Raw genomic sequence first — 21,585 nt, 5'->3', positions numbered from 1 at the left:
GTTCAGGGAAGGAGGTTGCATAATGGTTTTATACAAATATTCTTTTGTTTCTGCATAATATCAGACTAGGTACAGTATGATGTTTCCAAATGTTTTTGCTCAGATCTATGACAGGTTTGATAAAACTCTCTTATTTTTAATGACTTTGAGCAATATCTGTTTTTAAGCGTTTTTTCAGTGTTTATCAATTTAAATTTGTACAGTTGCAGGAAATTATGGACTGGGGGGATCAGACAATAACTGACAGACATTGAGATTAAAAAATGTAACCTTTATAATCACTAAAACACAAATTGTCAGCATCACATGTCAAAATATCCTCAGAGCAAACTAAGTTCTCAGGCAAAGAAAAATGCTGCTTATCTATAAATGTCAATTATTGATGGAAATATTTTTTCATCAAGGGTTGTGTGTGCATGGTGAAACTGACATCTGCCAATACACATCTAATCATTCCAAGCCTACACCTCCTGTAAAGATATCTGCCTAGGCTTGTGCACTCCATATCCTGTTTGTTGCAGTAAATGGGACTTACAGGTATTGGCAAAAGTATAAAAGGGATAGGTCTCAGTGTGGGGACACTGTTCAGCTGTGCTGGGGGTGCAGGTAAGTTAGGCAGCCCTGGTTGCTGGCAATCTTAGATGATGCAGAGATAAGGGCTTGGTATCCAGATGGTGGCGGTGGTGGTAGAGAGCCTTGTCATTATGGGCCACACTGACAAACTCTCATTGAACAGCATCACATTCCGTGAATAGCCCTATGGAAATAAATGGGAGCTACTTGAGTAGTAAGATTCACTGAATATGAAGGTAGCAGGATCTAGCTCTGTATAAGCACCCCCTAGGGTCAGAGTATGGAGAGACCTTAGGGCAGGTTCAGAGAAGGGCATGTTTTCTAGCTCATGGTCACAGGGTGAGCTTCAGGATAACAGCAACAGTTGGAACTGGAGAACAAGTCCACTAAGCACCAGAGTCACTGCTCAGATGCTGGGAAGCAAGTTCAATACGTATGTGAAATTCACGCTGGAGTCCGGGAGCAGGAGAGAAGATGTAGTGGGTGGTTTTGCAGTTTAAGTGGGAGGCTCAAGGAAGGATTGACCTTTCCTGAGGCAGAGCCGTCCCTACTCAGAGAGGCGCTAAATGCCACACGGTGCCCTCTACTAAAAGACACAGCAAAACCAAACAAACAGCTTGCTCACCCCTCCCTTAGCTCCAAACATCAGGCCCTATGATTTCATCACATTCTGTTTTAAAAGAAATTGGAGGACATCATCTGACAGTCCCGGTGTTCGCTTTCCTTCTTCCAGTGCAACTTCTCCAGTAGCTGGTGCTGAGAAACAAGCTTTGCTGGAGTGGTTTGGAAAGACCTTACATCCCTCTCTGTTCAAAACCATCTGGGCCATGTAGAGACTGCATAAGGAATATTTTCCTCCTTCCTTGTTTGCCAGGTCCTGAATTTTGAGAGAGAGCCATTCTGAAGCTGCATTGTATGTGGGATCCCCTCTGCCGGGCTGCTGCTGACAACATGTTTCATAGAAGCTGTCTAGAGACTTTCTAATGCTGATGTCTTCTGTGCCCTCTTGCTCATATGTCCAAGAGAATGGAATCCCACTAGGTTCAGCAGGTTGAAATGGCTCTGCAGGTGGACGATGTCTAGGATTTGCTTCCTCACAGTGTCCATGCCAAACGCTCATGCTAGCTGCATGCTGAGCTTCTTCAGGATCTGGGCTACTAGCACCTGCAAGCAGAGAAACATTGAAATATGTTAGACCTTCAGGAAACAGAGAAACTAGCCACAGGCTGCAGCTGATTAATAGAATTGTCCTTGTGGTCTCTGATTCAAAGCCTCTCTGATTCACTGTTGTCAGCTAGCGATCTCAGAGCAAGGACTCCCTAAGGCATGGCCCTATAGATCCTAAAATGGAATAGGTGCATACATCCCTGGGGGCAGGAAAGTGTTAAACACTGACCAGGCCTCCACAACAGGCTGACTGAACAGGTTCCTCAGGAGATGTGCTGAATTAGAACTCACAGGTGTCCTGGCCTCCCCCCATCTCCAGCTGGCCCAGTCCACTTTATGGTCTGTGCTGGCTGGATCTTGCCCCCTAAGACTCCTACAAAGGTGAGGGTTGCAGGTAACTTGTGGACTTTCTGCTGCCAATGGCCATAGCCAGGACTGCCTCCCCCCAGTGCCTCCTGCCTGCCGCTGAACAGCTAATCCTCCTCGGGTGGGCAGCACTGGTCGGGGGATGGGAGGAGCTCACTGGTGGGGCCCACTGTTTCCCCTCCCCTCCCCCGCCAGGTGCTCCAGCCCCGGAGCACCCATGGAGTCGGCGCCTATGCCTAGGCATCTTCATGGCCTAATCTTCTCCACAGCTCACTTTGTTTTTACTACCCCTTTCTGTTATCAGCTTTAAAACCGTGTTCCTCATCTTACCATTCCCGCTTTGTGTAAAGAGTCCTCTTCCCCAGCCTTCTACCAGCACCTTATCAGAGTGTCTTACTACGGGATTAGGCGGTGTGTAGGGTTACCATGCTCCTCCATCCCGAGCCCCATTTTTCCTGCTCACTCAAACTAAATTCTCCCACACCGCCTTCATGTGTGACTTTTAATTTGCTTAAGCTCTTGATTCAGTCTAGTCTAGCTCTTGTCCCACTTCCTTACTGATCAACATTCCTGATGTCATTCAGTTACACAGATCCACTCCTCCTCCCACTGAAATCAATAGGAGTGATCTGCAACCAGGCACTTATTTATTACTAATGCAGTGTTGACAGTGTTACAGGCACTCTGCAGTTTATATGTGAAAACAGGAGAGTTTACAACAGGGCAAATACATCTCACAGCCTAAATAGCCTTCACAGATAGATGGAGACAACAGGCTCCTCTACTGACACCTCTAACTGCATTCTCCCCTCCATCCCTTCCTTTAAGCTAAATGGCAGAACACCTCAGGCACTGAAAGGAAGGAATTTCTAAGGGCTGGCCTAGGTCAGCTGACTTGGGCTCACAGGGCTTGGGTGCTGGGACCAAAGAATTGCTGTGTAGATGTTTGGGCTACTAGGACCCCGTGAGCCTGAATGTCGACACAGCAATTTTTTAGCCCTGCAAGGCCAAGCCCCACTAGTGCAGGCCGGTCACGGGTCTTTTATCCCTGTGTAGACATTAGCCTAAGGGCTCCTTTCTGTTCTTCACTCAGAGGCGGTGCCAGTGGCTTCAGATCACATGAGCAGAAAGTCAGCAAATAGCTGGGCCTTTTATAATTCATTGATATGTGAAGTGGTGCACAGCCCTTCATTTAAATGAGCAATCTTGTTCAAAGGGAACGTCAGCTCTAACCATAAAGAGCTTTCTTAATATGGGGACACAAAGCATTGTACCCCAGTTTGTGTTCAGAGATGCCTTAAAATTAAGGTGGCAGAGTAGCTATACTGTATATTGTTTCAAGAGTGCTTCCTCCCCTTACTTTCCACCTTTTGATCTTTCCTTTCAAATTGACTTCACTCTCATTTCTGAGATGAAATAACTTAGCCTTGTCCTGCACAAAGACATTTCTAATACAGTACAAAGAGAAGCTTATGTGGCTTCCTTTTTACATCAATATATGCCATCAGAGTAGCAAATCAAAGCTAATCAAAGACAGCAGGTCCATTTTCCCTTAATAATCCATCAGCCTCGGTGTGTGCGTTAGGTCTGCATTGAATCAGGCATCTCCAGTAACTCAGTCAGATGTCACTGAACTCAGACTCCTGTGGCAGCCTGCAACTCCCCATGCTGCCATCCCCTCGCTATCTATTACATGTAGCTTGCAGTTACACTTTGTGAAAAAGCAGCAGTTGCCACTACCTGCAAATATAGAAACCCTGCGTGATCCTGTTGGTAAGAGCAAAGTCCCATTAGCTTTGCATGATCAGAAAAGACTTCTGCTGTTATTCCTTTCTCCTATTTCTAAACAAGCATGATCATATTTGCTGCCTTTTCTTCTTACTTACAACCCAGTGGAGAAGTGACTAGCAAATATTTAAGGGATTTTTTTGACTGAGGCAGAAAATACTCATATAGTGTTACAGGGAGTGACTATACTTTCAGTAGGAGGCCTCTATCCTCACAATAGTAGTCACTGTTGGCCTGATCCAAATCTCCCTACAGTCAGTGGGAACCACTTAAGTGGCTTAAGTGGGAATCTTTCCATTGGTTGCAATAGGCTTTGGAGCTGACCTTATGAGACTCCAGCTCAGCACTGGAGTTGCTGCTGACAATGAATGTACAGAATCGTCAACCATGATGCTAGCACTGAGCTGATGGTCACTAGCATGACTGTACCTACCATGCATATGTGACATTACCAGTTGAGTATGGAAGTGACCTCTACTTAATTGTGATTACCTCATTCAAGTCTCTGCTCCAGCCTATAGCTTCTTTTTGCACAACAGAAAATAAGTCCCATCAAAATAACCTTTAGCATCTTCCCCCTTCTCTGGACCGTTTCACTGCAGGGAGGTGATCACGCTTGGAGACAGAACTCCAAGGGCCAGACCCAAACCTCAGCGAAGCTAACGAGATTTTTCCAAATGACGCTACATCATCGCTCGCTGTATCAATACCTTCCACGTTATCCTCTTAACTTTCTCTAGCGAGTCCCACCTCAAATTACAGCACAAATAATTCCCATCCCTTAATGCACCAAACCATCCTGAGTGCTATTGCTTTTTAGAATCCACACTGGACAAGTGTCTGCCTGAGCTCCCACGATGACTTTCAAGTACTATTATGCCACACAACCCCCTCTGTGGGTTTAAATCCAGCTGGGCAAATGTTGCCCCCTTCCCTCCGGGGAAGCTCTAGTAAACTGGCCTCCGACAGGTGCCTTGCTTAGGAGGTGAGGGAAGGAGCCTCTCGGGTGAAAGGCACATGTGAACACTCTGCAAAGGCTCATGAGCTGTATCAATGGTTGGGGCTCCTGTGCCACCCCCCCTCCCGGGGGGGAGGGAGGGAGGGTATGAGGCCCGTGGAACTGAGCCAGCATAAACCCACCCTCTGCCTTCCCCGATAAGTCACCCTCTCAGTGAGGCTCCAGAGAGACGAGAGTGCAGGGCTACCGAGTCCCTGACAACACGGCAGTACCACAGTGGCTCTGTGGTGCCTAAGCCTCCCGGGGCTGCTCTTGGGGGCAGGGTTTCAACCACCTAGAGTTTCTCAGGTCTTCCACAGAGAAGCTCAATGACCATATGGATGTTACAAGGCTTCAAGGCAGTGGTGAGCAACCTGCAGCCCGTGGGCCACACGCGGCCAGTCAGTTTGTTTACTGGCAGGTCACCAGACAGTTTGTTTACATCTGCACGGCCACCCGCAGCTCCCAGTGGCCGCGGTTCGGTGTTCCCGGCCAATGGGAGCTGCGGGAAGCGGCGCAGGCTGCAGGGACGTGCTGGCCACTGGGAACTGCGGGCAACTGTGTAAAAGTAAACAAACTGTCTGGCGGCCTGCCAGTGGATTACCCTGACGGGACGCAGGTTGTCCACCACTGCTTCAAGGGGTCTGACCCAAAGCCCACCAAAACCAATGGACAGGTCAGTCAGGTTTCAGCAGATATCGGAGGCTTGGTTCTCTGCTGGGGTAATGTCTTCAGCTGAGCTGCACAGACTTGCACTGCCTGAGAATCTTGCCCAAGCTGTCTTTAAGGATCTTCACACTTCTATTTATACTGCAGACTGCATGTGAAAACCCATTCCATTACTCACTGTGCTTTCACCCTCGTGACAGATAATCATCAGTAAGAAAGTATATTACTTGATCCGCCTCCACAGTAACTGGAGATGGGCCTTTGTAACTTATTTGCACAAGATGTGGGGGCTGATAACGGGATATTCTGTATGTTTATAAACCCAACTGATAATTTTAAGTCTTCATATCTTACAACTGAGTCTCTGCATGTGAATAATTGCTTTGGACTTGGGACTCCTTTCAGAGATACAACAGCACTTCAGCTTTATTATTTTCACTTCCCCAAATAAGCTTGTGCCACCATTTGAGAGTTTATAGCTGGGCTAATGGCTCTACTGAGTAAATATAGTTGGGGTGTAAAATTAGATATTCATCACCAGGGAACAGCAGCAGGAGACAGCTGAATTGCTGGAGAGAGAGCCTTCTCCGTTAGGGTTGCCTGTGCCTCTTGCGGTTGCTGCTAAAATATCAGGAGGCTGTAGAGACTATTGCTGTGGTGTCCACGCTCTGTCGGTGCAGAGTTTTGGCTGGTGGATCTATGTAGCTGCTGATGCTACTATGCCTGTTCTGCAGCTCAACCTCTCCCATTACTCTCCTTAATGGAACTCCCAGAGAACACAGCATGCCTGGCATGTAGTTCCCTTGCAAGGGTCTTCCACGTTCTGTCTCCTTCCCTATGTAACAGAAATGTGCCAGTCCTACTGATGCAGGGCTTTCAATGGCCTGGAACAGGGGTAGGCAATCTATGGCACGGGTGCCAAAGGTGGCACGCAAGCTGATTTTCAGTGGCACTCAAACTGCCCAGGTCCTGGCCACCAGTCCGGGGGGGCTCTGCATTTTAATTTAATTTTAAATGCAGCTTCTTAAACATTCTGAAACCTTATTTACTTTACATACAACAATAGTTTAGTTATATATTATAGACTTACAGAAGGAGACCTTCTACAAAGGTTTAAAATGCATTATTGGCACGTGAAACCTTCAATTAAAGTGAATAAACGAAGACTCGGCACACCACTTCTGAAAGGTTGCTGACCTTTCCCTTACCCCTGGCCTGGAAGATGGTCCCATTGTTCTGAAAGTATCCAAAGTTAAATACTATAGCAAGGTTTTTGTAAAGAACTGAGTAACGTTGTTATCATAAGAAGCATGTTACACATTCTATGATATAATCTCATGCTTCAGAATAGAAACTCCGAGCCTGGTGGCAATTAGAGAAATCTGCCTAGGAACAGCAGTGCAGAAATGGCCAGGTGCATTATGGGCCTGTTCTAAAGTCTTTTGAAGTCAGTGGGGATCTTTTCACTGACATCTATGATCAAGCCCAACAGGAGGTTTTAGATGCTTGTATAGTGTCTGCTATTAGCTACTAGTGGAGGAAGGATTCAGGACATAATGGAGCAGTGGTCCTAGATAATAAAGCAAATCTTGTGTTTCCAAACTATATAAACACAGGGAATTGCAACACTACATGTGAATTCCAGAGCTAAATTTGAGTATAGCATCACTCAGCTCCATCTATGTATGTTTTCTTTTTGAGGGGAAGGGAGAAGGGGCAGGCTAGATCCATCAGCACAAGCTCAGGGCTAGCAAAGTGAACCCCCATTACACATGCTACGGCAGTACGGCCCAGGAAGGATAGCTTTAAAATCCAGCTAGGAACTGCACTGGCTGAGGTGCTGAATCAAGGTGGCCTTATCCCCACTTCCATTTGGGGTAGGACTGACTGGATCCAAGTGCCCTGGCTCTGGTTTGAAGTGGGACTGTGGGCAGCTCAGTGACTTTTCCCCTAGGACTGCTGGTAGATATTCCTATTGCCAAGTGCCTGCTATAGTTAAAAACTGGTGCAGAGGATGTCATTTGCAATGCACAACTAGTTTTATTGGTCCTACAAAACCCAGGAATTATGCTATATATTCTTAAGTGCCCTCTACCAGCACTTTGTCTATGAACTGTTTACGTTATCTATATAGAGACAGACCGACCGACCCCAGGAATATGTTGAGTCCTGTTTCTTCATAAATATGTAAAAGCAGAGTGGAATGTACCCGCAAAGGATGATTTTCAAAAGCAGTGGCAGTTAGGTGCCCATGAAAATCTCCTTGGTTATACCCCTTACCCCAGCCTCTGTCTAACTGTCTGCCTGCCCTTCAGTAGTCGACTCTTCAGAGTAGGGACTGTCGCTGATGGAGTGTTTGCAAAATGCACTGCGCATAATGTGTAAATAATCATTATGGGATTAAGATGTGCTCAGAAAGACTAAAGTACAAGACTATTGAGGCTAGGCTGTCCACTGAGGCAAGGTTTAACAGTAATGCAAATTGTTGTATTTCACAAGCAATCCTTGCACTTTTCTCAATATAAAACGCGGACGGCAACATAGTCACGGTAGGCTCTTTTCCTGACCATCTTCCAGCAATTTTCCAAATAATTAGTCCTCCGCCCAGTAAGTCTAGTCAAAACATTTTCAAAAAAAGACTGTGCACTTCAGCATCAAAGGGGAAATGGAAATTTATCTCTGAATGCAGCAAATCCGTCTTCTTGTTATCTGCCCTTAGTGTTTTGCTGCATTCCATTAGCCCTTAATTTCAAAGCTGGAACTACAGAAAACTGCAAACAGTCCGTCTTTAGCACAGGGAGATTTAAAGTTTTCCTGCCGCTGACCCATTGTCCACAAGTGTTGATCGGCATGGCAGGCGAGTGCAACAGTGTTCCAGCTGTCAAAGCATCTGAATAGGGAAGGTGTGCTGAAGATGTTATCCAGACCTATAGTTAAGATAGGGGATAGGCTAGTTTCTGTGTACCACTCTAGAGATCACTGCCCCATTGTTCCTGTACAGCACATAGAAAGTGGTAACTGCTCTCTCCGGTTAAAGACACTACCTAGACTGGAGGCAGACTCGGCATCCAAAGCACAGGTATGAATTTTGGAGGCTTTAAGGCACTCATTTGCAAACCATGTGCCCCAAAACCCTATAGTTTTAAAAGGGAGGCCTTAAATTAGGAACAAGGAAAGAAAACTGCTGGAGAAACTGAGTTCGCTAGTTAAAGATTTTTTTAATGTAATGAACCTGGAACCACAGAAACTGCCTCACCTTCAGTATGATGATATAAGGTAACTAGATGGCACAAGGGCACACTCATATGTGGCTTTTGGCTCATAAACATCTTCACAGTTAGTGTGCTGGCATAAAAGACTATTTAGCCATACAGCGCTGCTGTGGCGTGGTCCCGATGATGGTACTTAACATGGGGCTGTTTCAAATAGAAGCCTGCCTGTTTCGCACTATAACAAGCTTGTCTAGTCTTCATAGAGATTTAGACCAGAACAGACCATTACGATCATCTAGTCTGGCCTCTTGCCTAACACATGACATAGCTGCTCAACTATTAAGTCAGGTGCTGTGAATCCATACGCTCCCTGCCTGGCGTGAGTGCTACACTAATGGATGAGGCTGCCAAGACTTTATTGCCCTTTAACCCTCCCAGCCTGCTCAGCTGTTTCATGGCTTTGGGGCCTGGGCCCTGCTCTGCCTTTTGCCAAGAGTGAGAGGAGTAACTGAGACATGCAATATGGTGGAATGAAGCAGCACAGGGAAAGGAAGGGAAGCTACTGCTGGAGAAGAGTGGAGCCAGGAGGTGAGCATTTAGGTGGGGAGAGGGCAGGCCCTAGTTGGCCACTGTTGCCTCCAGTATGCAGCCGTATTCCCTATGATCTGAGACACTGCCATGATGCTGCACTAAATTCAAAAGCCCGAGGGACGGCAAGCAGCGGGAGGGCAATGCCTGTGTAGGGGCCATCAGACCACTGCAGTGCAATGCAGCAGTCCTTCCAAACTCCATCTATCGCTGCCCAGCTCCTAACAGTTGTGGTAGTGGACAGTGACAGCAGGAGCCCCATGGCCCAGAGCACTCTGGAAGGTGGTTCTCTCCGGCTCTTGCCTCCCCAGTCTTAAACTACTCCCCCTTTCCAGGCTTCCCTTTCCCCAGTGAGCCCCTTCAAACTGTGGGTATTTTTGTTAGTCATAGCTTCACTAAACTAAAAATCCTGCCTGCACGAATTTCTGAGAACCCGTTCACAGTAGCGATCAAAAGGAACAAACAAGGAGAAGTTATGGGTCCCAAATGGGATTCTTGGTTTCCCCATAAAGAATGATCCGACCCAGGTTTATAGTTAGACTCTGTGTATTGTTCCCATCCTGTATTACAGAGATAGTGTACTTTTTTTTTTTTTTTTTTATAAAATCTTTTTTTTTTAGGACTTGATTGATTCTTCTCTTGTTTGCATTAAGTTTGGGGGACAGGCAGTGTGTACTCACTTTAAACTTAACTGGTGGCAGCAGAACCGGATCTAGACTAAGATTAGTTTAACAGACCCCCATTAGCTCCTCTGCCCAGATACAGAAATATGTACCTCCCCCTCCCATTTCTCTTTCTCTCACACACACCAACCCACCCCAGGGCCTGGCAATTTGGCATAGCTTCAAACTGACACTGGAGTTGTACCAAATTTCAGCAGCTGAGGATCTTGCTCTACTCCCACTAACACAAGAGGTAAGAACAGATCCCATAACATACTGGAATTCCCAAGACAACTGCACAATTTTCAGTTATGCATGTCAAACACTTAAGACAAAGCTGCTTTTAATTCAGTTCAATAGGTGGTTTTGACTTGCTGATTTCCAGTGGGGAAAATGTGGCAATGTGGTGGTGGTATTATTTTGGCACTGCTTTGAGAAAATACAGCAAACTCGGTGCCAGAATTTAGCATGACAGGACTAGCTGAAGATACCCCTCTTATATTAAGCAGCATCTTGCTGTGCGAGTCGTCCCATTGACGAAGTGCTCACCAACATGTGTAAGAGCTGCATAACTGGGCTCGCAGGGCCACATTTTTACTCACTTTGGCTGGTACTTTACTCCAGAGGGACCTCCATTGATTTTTAAACAGCTGAACGTGTGTCTGTGATTTGCGCGTCCCTTTAAATAAAGCAAAGGCAGTGGTTCTAAACTTTTTGTATGGGCAACCCCTTTTACGCAGCAAGCCTCTGCGTGTGACCCCTCCCCCCCTTATAAATTAAAAATGGGTTTTAATGTAATTTTAATTTCATGAGTGCTCAGGACTGTCAACTAAAAAGGGATGGTAGCTTAGGTACAAGTAATTATGACTTGATTACATTTGGTATGTGCAAAATAATAGAGCCTAGACCAGTAATGTATAATCTTGGGGTGGGATCCATAAAGAGACTTAGGGATTGCAATGCTATGTGTCACAGGACCTAACTCTTAGGTACTTAGAAAATAATGGGAACAACACTGAAATCCACAAAGCCTGAGTTAGGTGCCTAGGCTCCCTATTCAATGAATGGGGAGAGAGGCACCTTAGACTCTGATACGCAGAGTCAGCGCACTAGTCACTGGGAGATGCCAACCAGAGCAGCATGTGTTAACCCTCACCCCCTCTGAGTTAGGCACTGAAGACTGGTATGACGGGGGAGACACATCTCTGCGATCCATGAACCAGGGGAAGATAGGAACTCAGCCACCTAAGTTATATGTGGGGTCACAATAAAACACGTGGGGGGGCCAGAAGGAGTGGGGAGGACCTTTATAAACCTTTAGCCTAGTGGTTAGGGTACTCACCCAGTATGTAGGAGACCCCGGGTTTAAGTTCCTCTGCTGCTTGAGGGGGAGAAGGGACCTGAACAGCATGCAATTTAGGTGACTGAACACCTGTCCCTGGCTTGTGAATCCCACTGGGGCTTACTCAGGAGATAGGCATCTGGATGTCCATTGTGAGACAACAGTGTGCCTGATCAGGCAGGGCCTAGACTGAGGCAGCAGTGTGCATGCCTCGAGGCAAAAACTTAAGCACCAAGTGAGTTAGGTGGCAGTTGAGTGGCAGCTTTACAGATCACCAGGATGTACCATGGATCACACCCTCAGTGCTTTTAAAGGGCCAGAGACAGAAAAGTGGGAACCACCTAAGAATATTTTACTAGCTATCCAAAAAGCCATAATTGAGAGAAGGCCACACTGGCCAAAAAACAAACCTAGCTTATAGGGGAAGTGAAAAGAGCTATTTTAAAAAAAAATCATATTGAACAGCTGGAAGGAAGGGGCAGCTGATAGCAAGGAATATAAATCAGAAGTTAGATGTTGTAGAAAAATGATAATCATAGAACTGGAAAGGACCTCAAGAGGTCATCTAGTTCAGTCTCCTGCACTCATGGCAAGACTAATTATCTAGACCATCCCTGACAGGTGTTTGTCTAACCTGCTCTTAATCTCCAATGATGGAGATTCCACAACCTCCCTAGGCAATTTATTCCAGTGCTTACCCACCCTGATAGTTAGGAAGTTTTTCCTAATGTCCAACCTAAACTGCCCTTGCTGCAATTTAAGCCCATTGCTTCTTGTCCTATCCTCAGAGGTTAAGAAAAACATTTTTTCTTCCTCCTCCTCATAATAACCTTTTACATTCTTGAAAACTGTTGTCTCCTCTGTCTTCTATTTTCCAGACTAAACAAACCCGAGTTTTTCCAATCTTCCCTCACAGGTCATGTTTTCTAGACCTTTAATCATTTTTGTTGCTCTTCTCGGGACTCTCTCCAATTTGTTCACATCCTTCCTGAAATGTGGTGCCCAGAACTGGACCCAATACTCCAGCTGAAGCCTAATCAGAGCAGAGAAGAGCAGAAGAATTACTTCTCATGTCTTGCTTACAACACTCCTGCTAATACATCCCAGAACAGGGGTTGGCAACCTTTGAGAAGTGGTGTGCCAAGCCTTCATTTATTTACTGTAATTTAAGGTTTTGTGTGCCAGTATTACATTTTACATTTACAGGGGCCGGCGGACGGAACCCCAGGCTGGTAGCAGGCTGACAGGGGCTGGCAGCCGGGACCCCACACTGGCAGCGGGGGCAGCAGACGGAACCCCAGACCAGCCGCGGGCTGAGCCGCCGCTGGTCTGGGGTTCCGTCTGCCGGCCCCTGCCAGCCACGGTCCTGGCCACCGGCCCCGTTCAGCCTGATGCCGGCCCAGGGTTCCGTCCATCCAGGCCAGCAGTGGGCTGAGCGGGACCAGTGGCTAGGACCCCGGCTGGCAGCAGAGTGCCACTAAAAATCAGATTGCATGCTGCCTTTGGCACATGTGCTGCAGGTTGCCGACCTCTGTCCCAGAATGACATTTGCTTTTTTTGCAACAGCGTTACATTGTTCACTCATATTTAGCTTGTGGTCCACTATGACCCCCAGATCCCTTTCTGCAATACTACTTTGCATTTGTTCTTATTGAATTTCATCATTTCTCCAGTTTGTCCAGATCACTCTGAATTTTAATTCTATCTTCCAGAGCACTTGCAACTCTTCCCAGTTTGGTATCATCTGCAAACTTTATAAGTGTACTCTGTATGCCATTACCTAAATCATTAATGAAGATATTGAAAAGAACTGAACCCAGAACTGATCCCTGTGGGACCCCACTCGTTATGCCCTTCCAGCATGACTCTGAACCATCAATAACTACTCTCTGGGAACAGTTTTCGAACCACTTTTGCACCCACCTTATAGTAGCTCCACCTACGTTGCATTTCCCTAGTTTATTTACAAGAAGGTCATGCTGGACAGTATCAAAATTAAAACAAAGGGACACAAGGAGAAATCTATGGCCAGCACAGTTAAAGAATAATATTTTTTAAGTAGAGAAGGAACAGAAAGAAGGTATTGCTCCATTACTAGATGGAAATAGTTGAATTGTCAGTGCGGAAGTGTTCAATAAATATTTGTTGTGCATTTTGGGAAAAAGTCAGATGAGGCAGTCATAGAATGTGGAGGATATTTTTGGTTCAAACAGTAACTGAGGACGTTACATAGCAACTAATAAAGGTGAATGCTTCTAAATCAGCAGGCCTGGATAACTTGAATCCACAAGTTTAAAAGAACAGCCAAAGAGCTTTCTGAACTATTAAAGCTGCTTTTCAGGAATTCCTGAAGAGTGAAAGAAAGCGGAAGCAGGATGATCAGGGTAATTATAAGCCTGTTATCTTGACCCTGATGTGGGAAAAATGGAATGACTGATACAGGACTCTATTAATAAAGAATTAAAGGAGGGTAATATAATTTAATGCCAGTTAGCATGGGTTTATGTAAAATAGATCTTGCCAAACTACCTATCTTTTTTTAATGATACTGCAAGCTTGAGAAAGGTAACTACATATATGTAATATACTAGGACTTCTATAAGACAATTAACTTGGTAACATGACATTTTGATTGAGAAACTAGAAAGATACAAAATCAGCATGGTACCCATTAAATTGACTAAGATGGGCCAGCTGATATCCAAATGTAATTGCAAAGGGGGAATTACCAAGTGGTTGTGTTTCTAGTGGGGGTCCCAGAGGGACTGATTCTTGGCCCTATGCTATTTAACACTTATCAAACACCGGGAAGAAAACGCAATCATTACTTAAAATTTTACCGAGGACATGCAAATTGGGGGAATGGTAAATAATTAAGAGGACAGGTCACTGATAGAGTGATCAGGATCATATAGTAAACTGGGCACAAGCAAACATGAATGAATTTTAATATGGCCAAATATAAAGTCCTATATCTAGGAATAGAGAATGTAGGGGAGCTGTATCCTGGGAAGTAGTGACTCTGAAAAAGACTTTGAGGATGGAGGGGGGTGAACATGATAGATAGATAGATGAACAGGTTGGATGTTAGGAAACACTACTGCAATAGGAGGGTGGTGAAGCACTGGAATGGGTTACCTAGGGAGGTGGTGGAATCTCCATCCTTAGAGGGTTTTAAGGCCCGGCTTGACAAAGCCCTGTCTGGGATAATTTAGTAAGTGTTGGTCCTACTTTGAGCAGAGGGTTGGATTAGATGACCTTCTGAGGTCTCTTCCAACCCTGATCTTCTATGATTCTATGAGCTCCCAGTGAGATGATGTGGCCAAGAGGACTAATGCAATCCTTGGATGTATAAATGGAAAGATATAGAGTAGGAAGATAAGTACCTCTATATTTGGCACTGGTGCAACCACCTCTGGAATATTTCAAGAAGGATGTTGCTAAACTGGAGAGGGTTCAAAGGAGAGCCACAAGAATAATTAAAGGATTAGACAACTTGCCTTACAATGATAAGCAGATTGAGCTCCTGGAGTCTAACTTAAAGAGACGGCTGAAAGATGTCTTGTAAGTTCCCACATGGGGAACAGAAATCTGATGATAAAAGATCTTCAACTTAAGTGACAAAGGTATAACATGATCCAATGGCTAGAAGTTAACAATGGCAAAGGAAGTTGAAGCTAGACAAATTCAGCCTATCAATAAGACACAAATTTTTAACTTGGGAAATTAACAATTGGAAAGGTCTTCTCGTAAATCAGGAACTGATTAAAAGATAGGAAACAAAGAATAGGAAAAAAATGGTCAGTGCCCACAGTAGAGGCAAATAGCAGGGTCCCCCAAGGATCTGTATTGGGACCCGTGATGTTCAAAGTATCCATAAATGATCTGGAAAGGGGATTAACAGTGAGGTGGCAAAATTGGCAGGATACAAAATTACTCAAGATAGCTAAGTTCAAAGCTGACTGTGAAGAGTTACAAAAAAATCTCTTAAAAGTGTGTGACTGGGCACCAAATGGCAGATGAAGTACAATGTTGCTAAATGTGAAGTAATGCACATGGGGTCTAAATTAGCTGTTTTCACTCAAGGAAGACCTTGGAGTCATGAGGAACACTTCTTTGAAACATCTGCTCAATGTTCAGTGGCAGTCAAAAAAGCTAACAGAATGTTAGGAACCATTAGAAAAGGGATAGATATGACAGAAAATATCATAATGCCACTATGTCAGTGGTGGGCAACCGTCAGAGTAATCTGCTGGCGGGCTGCCAGACAGTTTGTTTACATTTGCATGGCCACCCACAGCTCCCAGTGGCCGCAGTTTGCTGTTCCCAGCCAATGGGAGCTGCGGGAAATGGTGCGGGCCGCAGGGACGTTATGTGAAGCATCTGTCACTGGCCACTGTCAGAAGACAGGGTACTGGTCTAGAGGAAACGTTGATCTGACCCAATATGGCTGTGTTAGATGATGTTGACAGTAAAAGAAAGCTGCTAGAATGCAAACTGTTGCAAATAAAGATCCCTCCTGGTTTTCTGAACTTCAGCACGTTTATACCTATTTGGTATCAAGAATCTGTCTCTAATGCACATAACCATCATGGTATGTGATGAGGGAGACATGGTGGAGTGGTAGTAATTGAGGTTTAAATTACCGTCTTTTTCCAATTATTTCCAAAATTAAAAACTTGGAATTGGCATGTACCCAATCACATACTACAGTGACAGGCATGGTATAAGAGCCAATTAAAATAACTGCTTTAAATACAGAGGAAACTTAGAAGTGAGTTTTCCCAGTGATGTTCCTGGTTTATTTTTAGTTGTATTGATCCTGTACATTATATTCACAGCTTGAAGGCGGTTGTTTGTATTTAAATTTTGATATTTTAAAACATTTAAAAAGATTTAAAATGGTGCACTATACAGTTTGTGCATTTGCAGCCAATAAAAATAAAATTATGAAGGCTTCTTTTAATCACACTCTTAAACCAGTAATTATTAAAAGCTACCAAGTATCAGATAGGGATCCTGTTATGAAACATAGGCTTTGTCTGAAACAAAAATAATAAAATGCAGATTGCCTGCTTCAAGCAGTCACTGTAGATTAAAGTTATTGTGGCCTGGTATTTTATTAGCCAGCAGATGAGGTAATTTAAAAAGCTCTATTAAAACTATATCTATTTCTTTCATATTTAGATATATAGTATCAATAACTGTGAGCTCCAATCACTTCCATCTACAAAATGCTGATGAAAGTAATAACTGTCGCAATAATTTACTCCTGATAAGACTGCTTCAGCTAATTATCTGGAGTCTGAGTGAAAACTGATGCTGATATTAAGAGGTCAGGGAAATGTTCTCAGTGACAACCAGGGGTAGTGTCACAAAAATATGTGCTGGGCAAAGTTTTCTATAAGACCAAACTCTTATTAGCCACAGCTATATATCCTCATGCACTTTCATTCATGAACAGCCATAATCCAGGAAGAATTTCACAATGCTACCCTTAAGTTTACCATTAGATCATTTTATTGATTTTAGGTGACCATTTTTATTCAATTTTTTTTTAAATTGCCATTTAGTAAAATTCCATTTAATACACCCATCCCATACAGATGGAAACACTCACACTTATGTTTATGAAGGGCCTTTCATCCGCAAGGATTACAGAGCACTTCATGAACTATTGGCTGAATCTTGTTTTGCATTGAAGTCGATGGCAAAACTCCCACTGACTTCCCATGGGACCAGAATTTGCCCAGATATATGCAAGAATAATTTCAACCACTGAAGAACCACCATCAAAACCAATTGAAATTGCAGGTGGGAATGTAGCTAGAAAGGGAAGCTGCCAACCTTGGAAACCAGGGACAAAATTCTATCTCGTCTTAGAGCCAGTGGGATTGCCTGGGGTGTACAAGAAGCAGAATCTGGGTCATATTGGTGGTGGTATGTGGTGAAGGATAGATAGAAGTGTGTGTCATCTACCCCTCTGATACTAGATAGAGTTGTGTCTCATCTGCATATTGCTGGCAGTTGAGTCCATATTGTCTGACCAGTTCACCTACGGGGCTGTGTGTAGATATTGAATAGGGCCAAAGAGATCATTGACCCTGGTGGGAATTCACAAATGAGGGGCCTAGTGGTGGAGGTGCACTGATTCCTTCCTGGGAGGATGTACCCAAACCATGTTTTTGCATTACCCTTAATCCCAGCCACTTCTCTCTGGCGAGACAGCAGTATCAGTAGCGTCAAACGCTGCGGAAAGGTCCAATAGGGTGAGAATGCAGATCTATCCTCTACTGTGCTGAGAGGAAGAGCTCATCCATCAGTACCACTAAGGCAGTTTCAATTCTGTGGATTGGTGTGAGTTCAGACTGTGCCAGGTCTAGGATATTGGCTTCAATTACCTGAACTTGTAGCTGGCATTTAGCTAGCTTCACTCAGGGCTTGCTCCGGAATAGGAGGCTTGACATGGGCAGTAATTGGCTAAAACCTGAATATCCAGGCTAGAACCAATGTATCCAAGGTGTGTTTCTTCACTGTCAGTCACACGGCTTGAAGGAGAAAGTGAAGATTCCTTCCCTGATAAGGCATTAGTTATCTTGATCATGAGTAGCAACAGTTACTCGTGACTGTCTTTCACCATCCAGGAAAGCCATGGGGTGGAGTCAGAGGTTGTGGAGCAGTGCCAGTTAAGGAATGTGCTGAACTCTAGGAAGGAAGGTGGGCTGTTTGGTGGATGCCATGGGGGAGTGGACCGATGCAGTTCGGGACGCCTTCCCAAATGTGCATGAACTTTTCAGCAAAGTAGGATGTAGCTCTTCACGACACTTCAGTCTAGGTTGAGGCCTTTTGCTGCTACTGTGATACAAACAAGAACCACCTCTGGATATTTCACTGGGGAGCGCACACATCTCAGTACTGACCAAGTTGCATTTTTTCCTCTTGTAGACTTTCTTTTAAAAAAAAATTAAGTATTAATCGTTGGAGTTTTTTTTTATTGTTTTTGGTAAATAGCTTTAAATTCTGCTTTCTCAGATAGAAATTTCCAACACACCCATACATTTTTTTTTGAACAAGACAGGGTCTAGCTATAAACGTCACTCTTAGACTTCAAGCTACCTGTATTTTATAATAAAAATAAAAGCTGAGCTCCAGACAGTTTAGCATAAAAGCTGGGTTCCTGGCTTTTATTGCATAAATGTAAAGGTGGCCTGCAAAGTAAAATTTGTGTGTGTCTTTTATGATGCATAAAGAAGCCCTTTTGCTTAGCTACGTTGCATAGAAAAGGCTGAAGAGATTTAAGGTTTTTGAAGTATTTTTTCTGCTTGTTTTTACAATTAGAAATTCAGGTCTTGCCTAGTCTCATTTTCCCAGCAGACTCCACAGGCAGTTGTTGAATTAGCAGGGTTCTGACATAAAAGAAACTTTGCCCCTGAACTCCAATTAACTCAAAGGAAAAGCAATTTTTATTCTAATTCTTTACAAACTCTGAATTTGGCTAATACCTATTTAACTTTAGGCAGTTGGGAGAAAAAATAAATATTCAGCCTGCCCACCCCTTCAGCTAAGAGGTCAGAAAGTTCGCAGGGACATCTCCAAGTCATCTATGGTGTCCTCTGACACCGCCCCCACCCCCAAAAAAAAAATAGTCAAAAGACTTTCTTGATACTCAAGTTAAAAAGACATGCAGCAGGGAAGACAGCAGAGAAAAGGACACCCCTCATTTTTTTCCCTTTCGCCAAGTCAGTTTGCACTCCCATGATACAAAAGCAAAGAGAGAGTCAATTAAATTAAAAGTTGGCAAACTCAAAGCTGATTTAAAAACAATACTTTTTAACAAAACATGGAATTAGACTGTGGAACTCACTGCTACAGGAAGTCATTGAATCCAGGAGTTTAGCAAGATTCATAAAGGGGATTGGACGTTTATAAGGACAGCAAGAATATCCAGCGTGATAATAGTTAATAACAGTTGTGAAAGGGATATGAAACCTCATGCTTCAGGGTTTAAGCCAATCTCTAACTAGTCGATCATTATGAATCCCAATGTGGGGGCCAGATTATCCCATATCTACCTGATGAGGGTTCTTACACCTTCCTTTGCAGCATCTGAGGCTGGCCACTGTCAGAGACACAACACTGGATGAGATGGTCCTTGCATCTGATCCTGTTTGGCACTTCCTATGTACTCAAAGATACTTAAAAAATAAAGCAGCCACCAATGCATTTTACTAGGCAGCTCAGATTTGCCCACTTTTCAATATTCCAAAAGAAGCCGACAGTTCTTCCTGGAGGCATCCTACTGAATGTGATAAGCAGCCACACCACGTGCTAGCGATCAGTTATTCAGGTTTGTATTCCTGTTCCGTGTACTTCCGTATCAATCTCAGATGACAAAAGCTACAGATCGCTGCACAAATGAGATTTCTGTGACATTTGGTCCAGAAGTACGAGGCATGTCATATTGTTCAGAAGTCAGAATTGTGACAAGACAAGAACCGAGCACCTAGATTTTTTCCAGTGAAACATGAGAAGCCAAAGAGGGAAAGTTCACTCTGAAGTACTAAAATAATGCATAAAATTCAGCAAGGGATTCTTAACACCAGCTCGCTGTGTGGCCGTGAGGAAGTCACTCACCAGTGACCTGTAAAGGAGACACATGGATTTGTGACCTCTTTTGCTTGCTTTTGATGTGTAAAGAGCTCATTCATCTCAATGCTGACCCCCACATTTCTGTGCCAGTGGGCGATGGGGTGTGTACCCCACACAGGCAATGAAAGGGGCTAATTATGCCCCTGGCTGTACCTGGAGGGCACATCAGGCTTAATTAAAGGTGAAGCCCAGCTGGGGAAGGAACAGGGTGATGACTACAAGGAAAGGAAGCCCAGATTAGAAGGAGCCTGAAGTAGAGGAACACTGCAGTGCCTCTCTTGGGTAAAGAGCAGGGGAGCTTCAGCAGGATGCTTATGATTTGGGACTGGCCCTGATGGGAAAGAGCAGCAGGGATGAAGGAGACTCTTGGAGTGGGCCTGACAACCTTTGGGGGTAGATCAGAGCTGAGGATCCAGTCTCTCTCTGGAAGGGGAGAGACTTCAAAATGAGCTGGCCGGAGGGCCAAGTAACGAGAATAGGCAGCCATTGGTAGGCTATTGGCAGGGGGCACTAGAGAAGGCGAGCTTGCTACACCATGACCAGCCACAAGGGGGTGTGCCAGAGGTGAGTCTACCCTTCCGAACTGTAGATGCATAGAAGTTACATGTCTAACACTACCCAACTGAGTGTCCGCGTCTGAGCATTCAAATCAGTCAGTGGCCACAAATTGCACCTGCAGGCAGAGAAGCAGTCTCCACCTGCCTGACAACACTTCCCTAAGAATGTAGGCTGATTGAGGAGAACATCTAAACAATTTTTTGGGTTGTTGCTACGGTTTAGGGTTCCCTAGCGTAGTACATCTCAACTTCAATCAGAGCTGGTACAAAACATTTTCCCTGCTCTTAATAACTGGCTAGTGCATTAGGGATGGACATACAGCTCTGCTCCCTTCCTCCCACCCTGCTTGTTTAAGAGACAGGACATAGTAGCAGACCCAAGGTTCAGTGAGGCCCTACTGGGGTTCGTGTGAGAGTCTGGGGATTCACTCTTCCTTATATACCTGTGTGGGAATGTAGGCAAGTTGGTGATCCAGCTTTATGATAGCTTTTATATCTGCACACAGGGGTGCTAGATGATGTCCCAGGAGCAGAACAAAATCAGCAAGAGGCACTCTCTTTTGTGCAAACAAAACTCTGGCGGGTATGAAGAAGAGGAAGGATGGCCCAGTGGTTGGGGCTGAGACCCAGGAGACCTAGATTAAATTCCCTGCTCCACCACAGACTTCCTGCATGACCTTGATCAAGTCACTTGGTCTGTCTGCCTGCCTCAGGTCCCTACCTGTAAAATGGGTAAAAGACACTTCAGTGCCTTACAGGGGTGTTGAGAGGATAAAAACATGAGATTATGAGGGGTTCAGATACAGTGATAACAGGGGCCTTAGAAAGATTAAACTTTCAAATGAGTGACTTGTCATCTTTTAATCTTTTTTAAACTCCCCCAAAGTCATGGGAGGGTAGGAATCACTTTTTTGGCTTGCTTTTTATCTGTGTGCCAAGAGAAGAATTGTGTCATTCTTTCCTCTCAATCACAGCAGTTGATCAAGAAATGAGATACCAACCAAATACAAGAACT

The 21,585-nt window shown here is 44.5% G+C and overlaps 1 protein-coding gene across 11 annotated transcripts in view; it reads right to left on the bottom strand.

The window, feature by feature from the left end:
• Positions 1-250: 250 nt before the first annotated feature.
• The window catches only part of SHLD1 (shieldin complex subunit 1), a 74,009-nt gene continuing 52,674 nt past the window's right edge, over positions 251-21,585 (bottom strand). For all 11 annotated transcript variants that reach the window (XM_039528587.1, XM_039528585.1, XM_039528584.1 and 8 more), the window contains one exon: positions 251-1,737. In XM_039528587.1, the coding sequence (XP_039384521.1) occupies positions 1,226-1,737 (512 nt within the window). In that variant the 3' untranslated portion in view covers positions 251-1,225. The remainder of the gene's footprint in view (positions 1,738-21,585) is intronic.

The sequence above is a fragment of the Mauremys reevesii genome, linkage group 3, assembly GCF_016161935.1.
Source record: "Mauremys reevesii isolate NIE-2019 linkage group 3, ASM1616193v1, whole genome shotgun sequence".
Lineage (NCBI taxonomy): Eukaryota > Metazoa > Chordata > Testudines > Geoemydidae > Mauremys > Mauremys reevesii.
The sequence above is the reverse complement of the archived record's forward strand: the minus strand, read 5'-3'. Positions and strand labels throughout refer to the sequence as shown.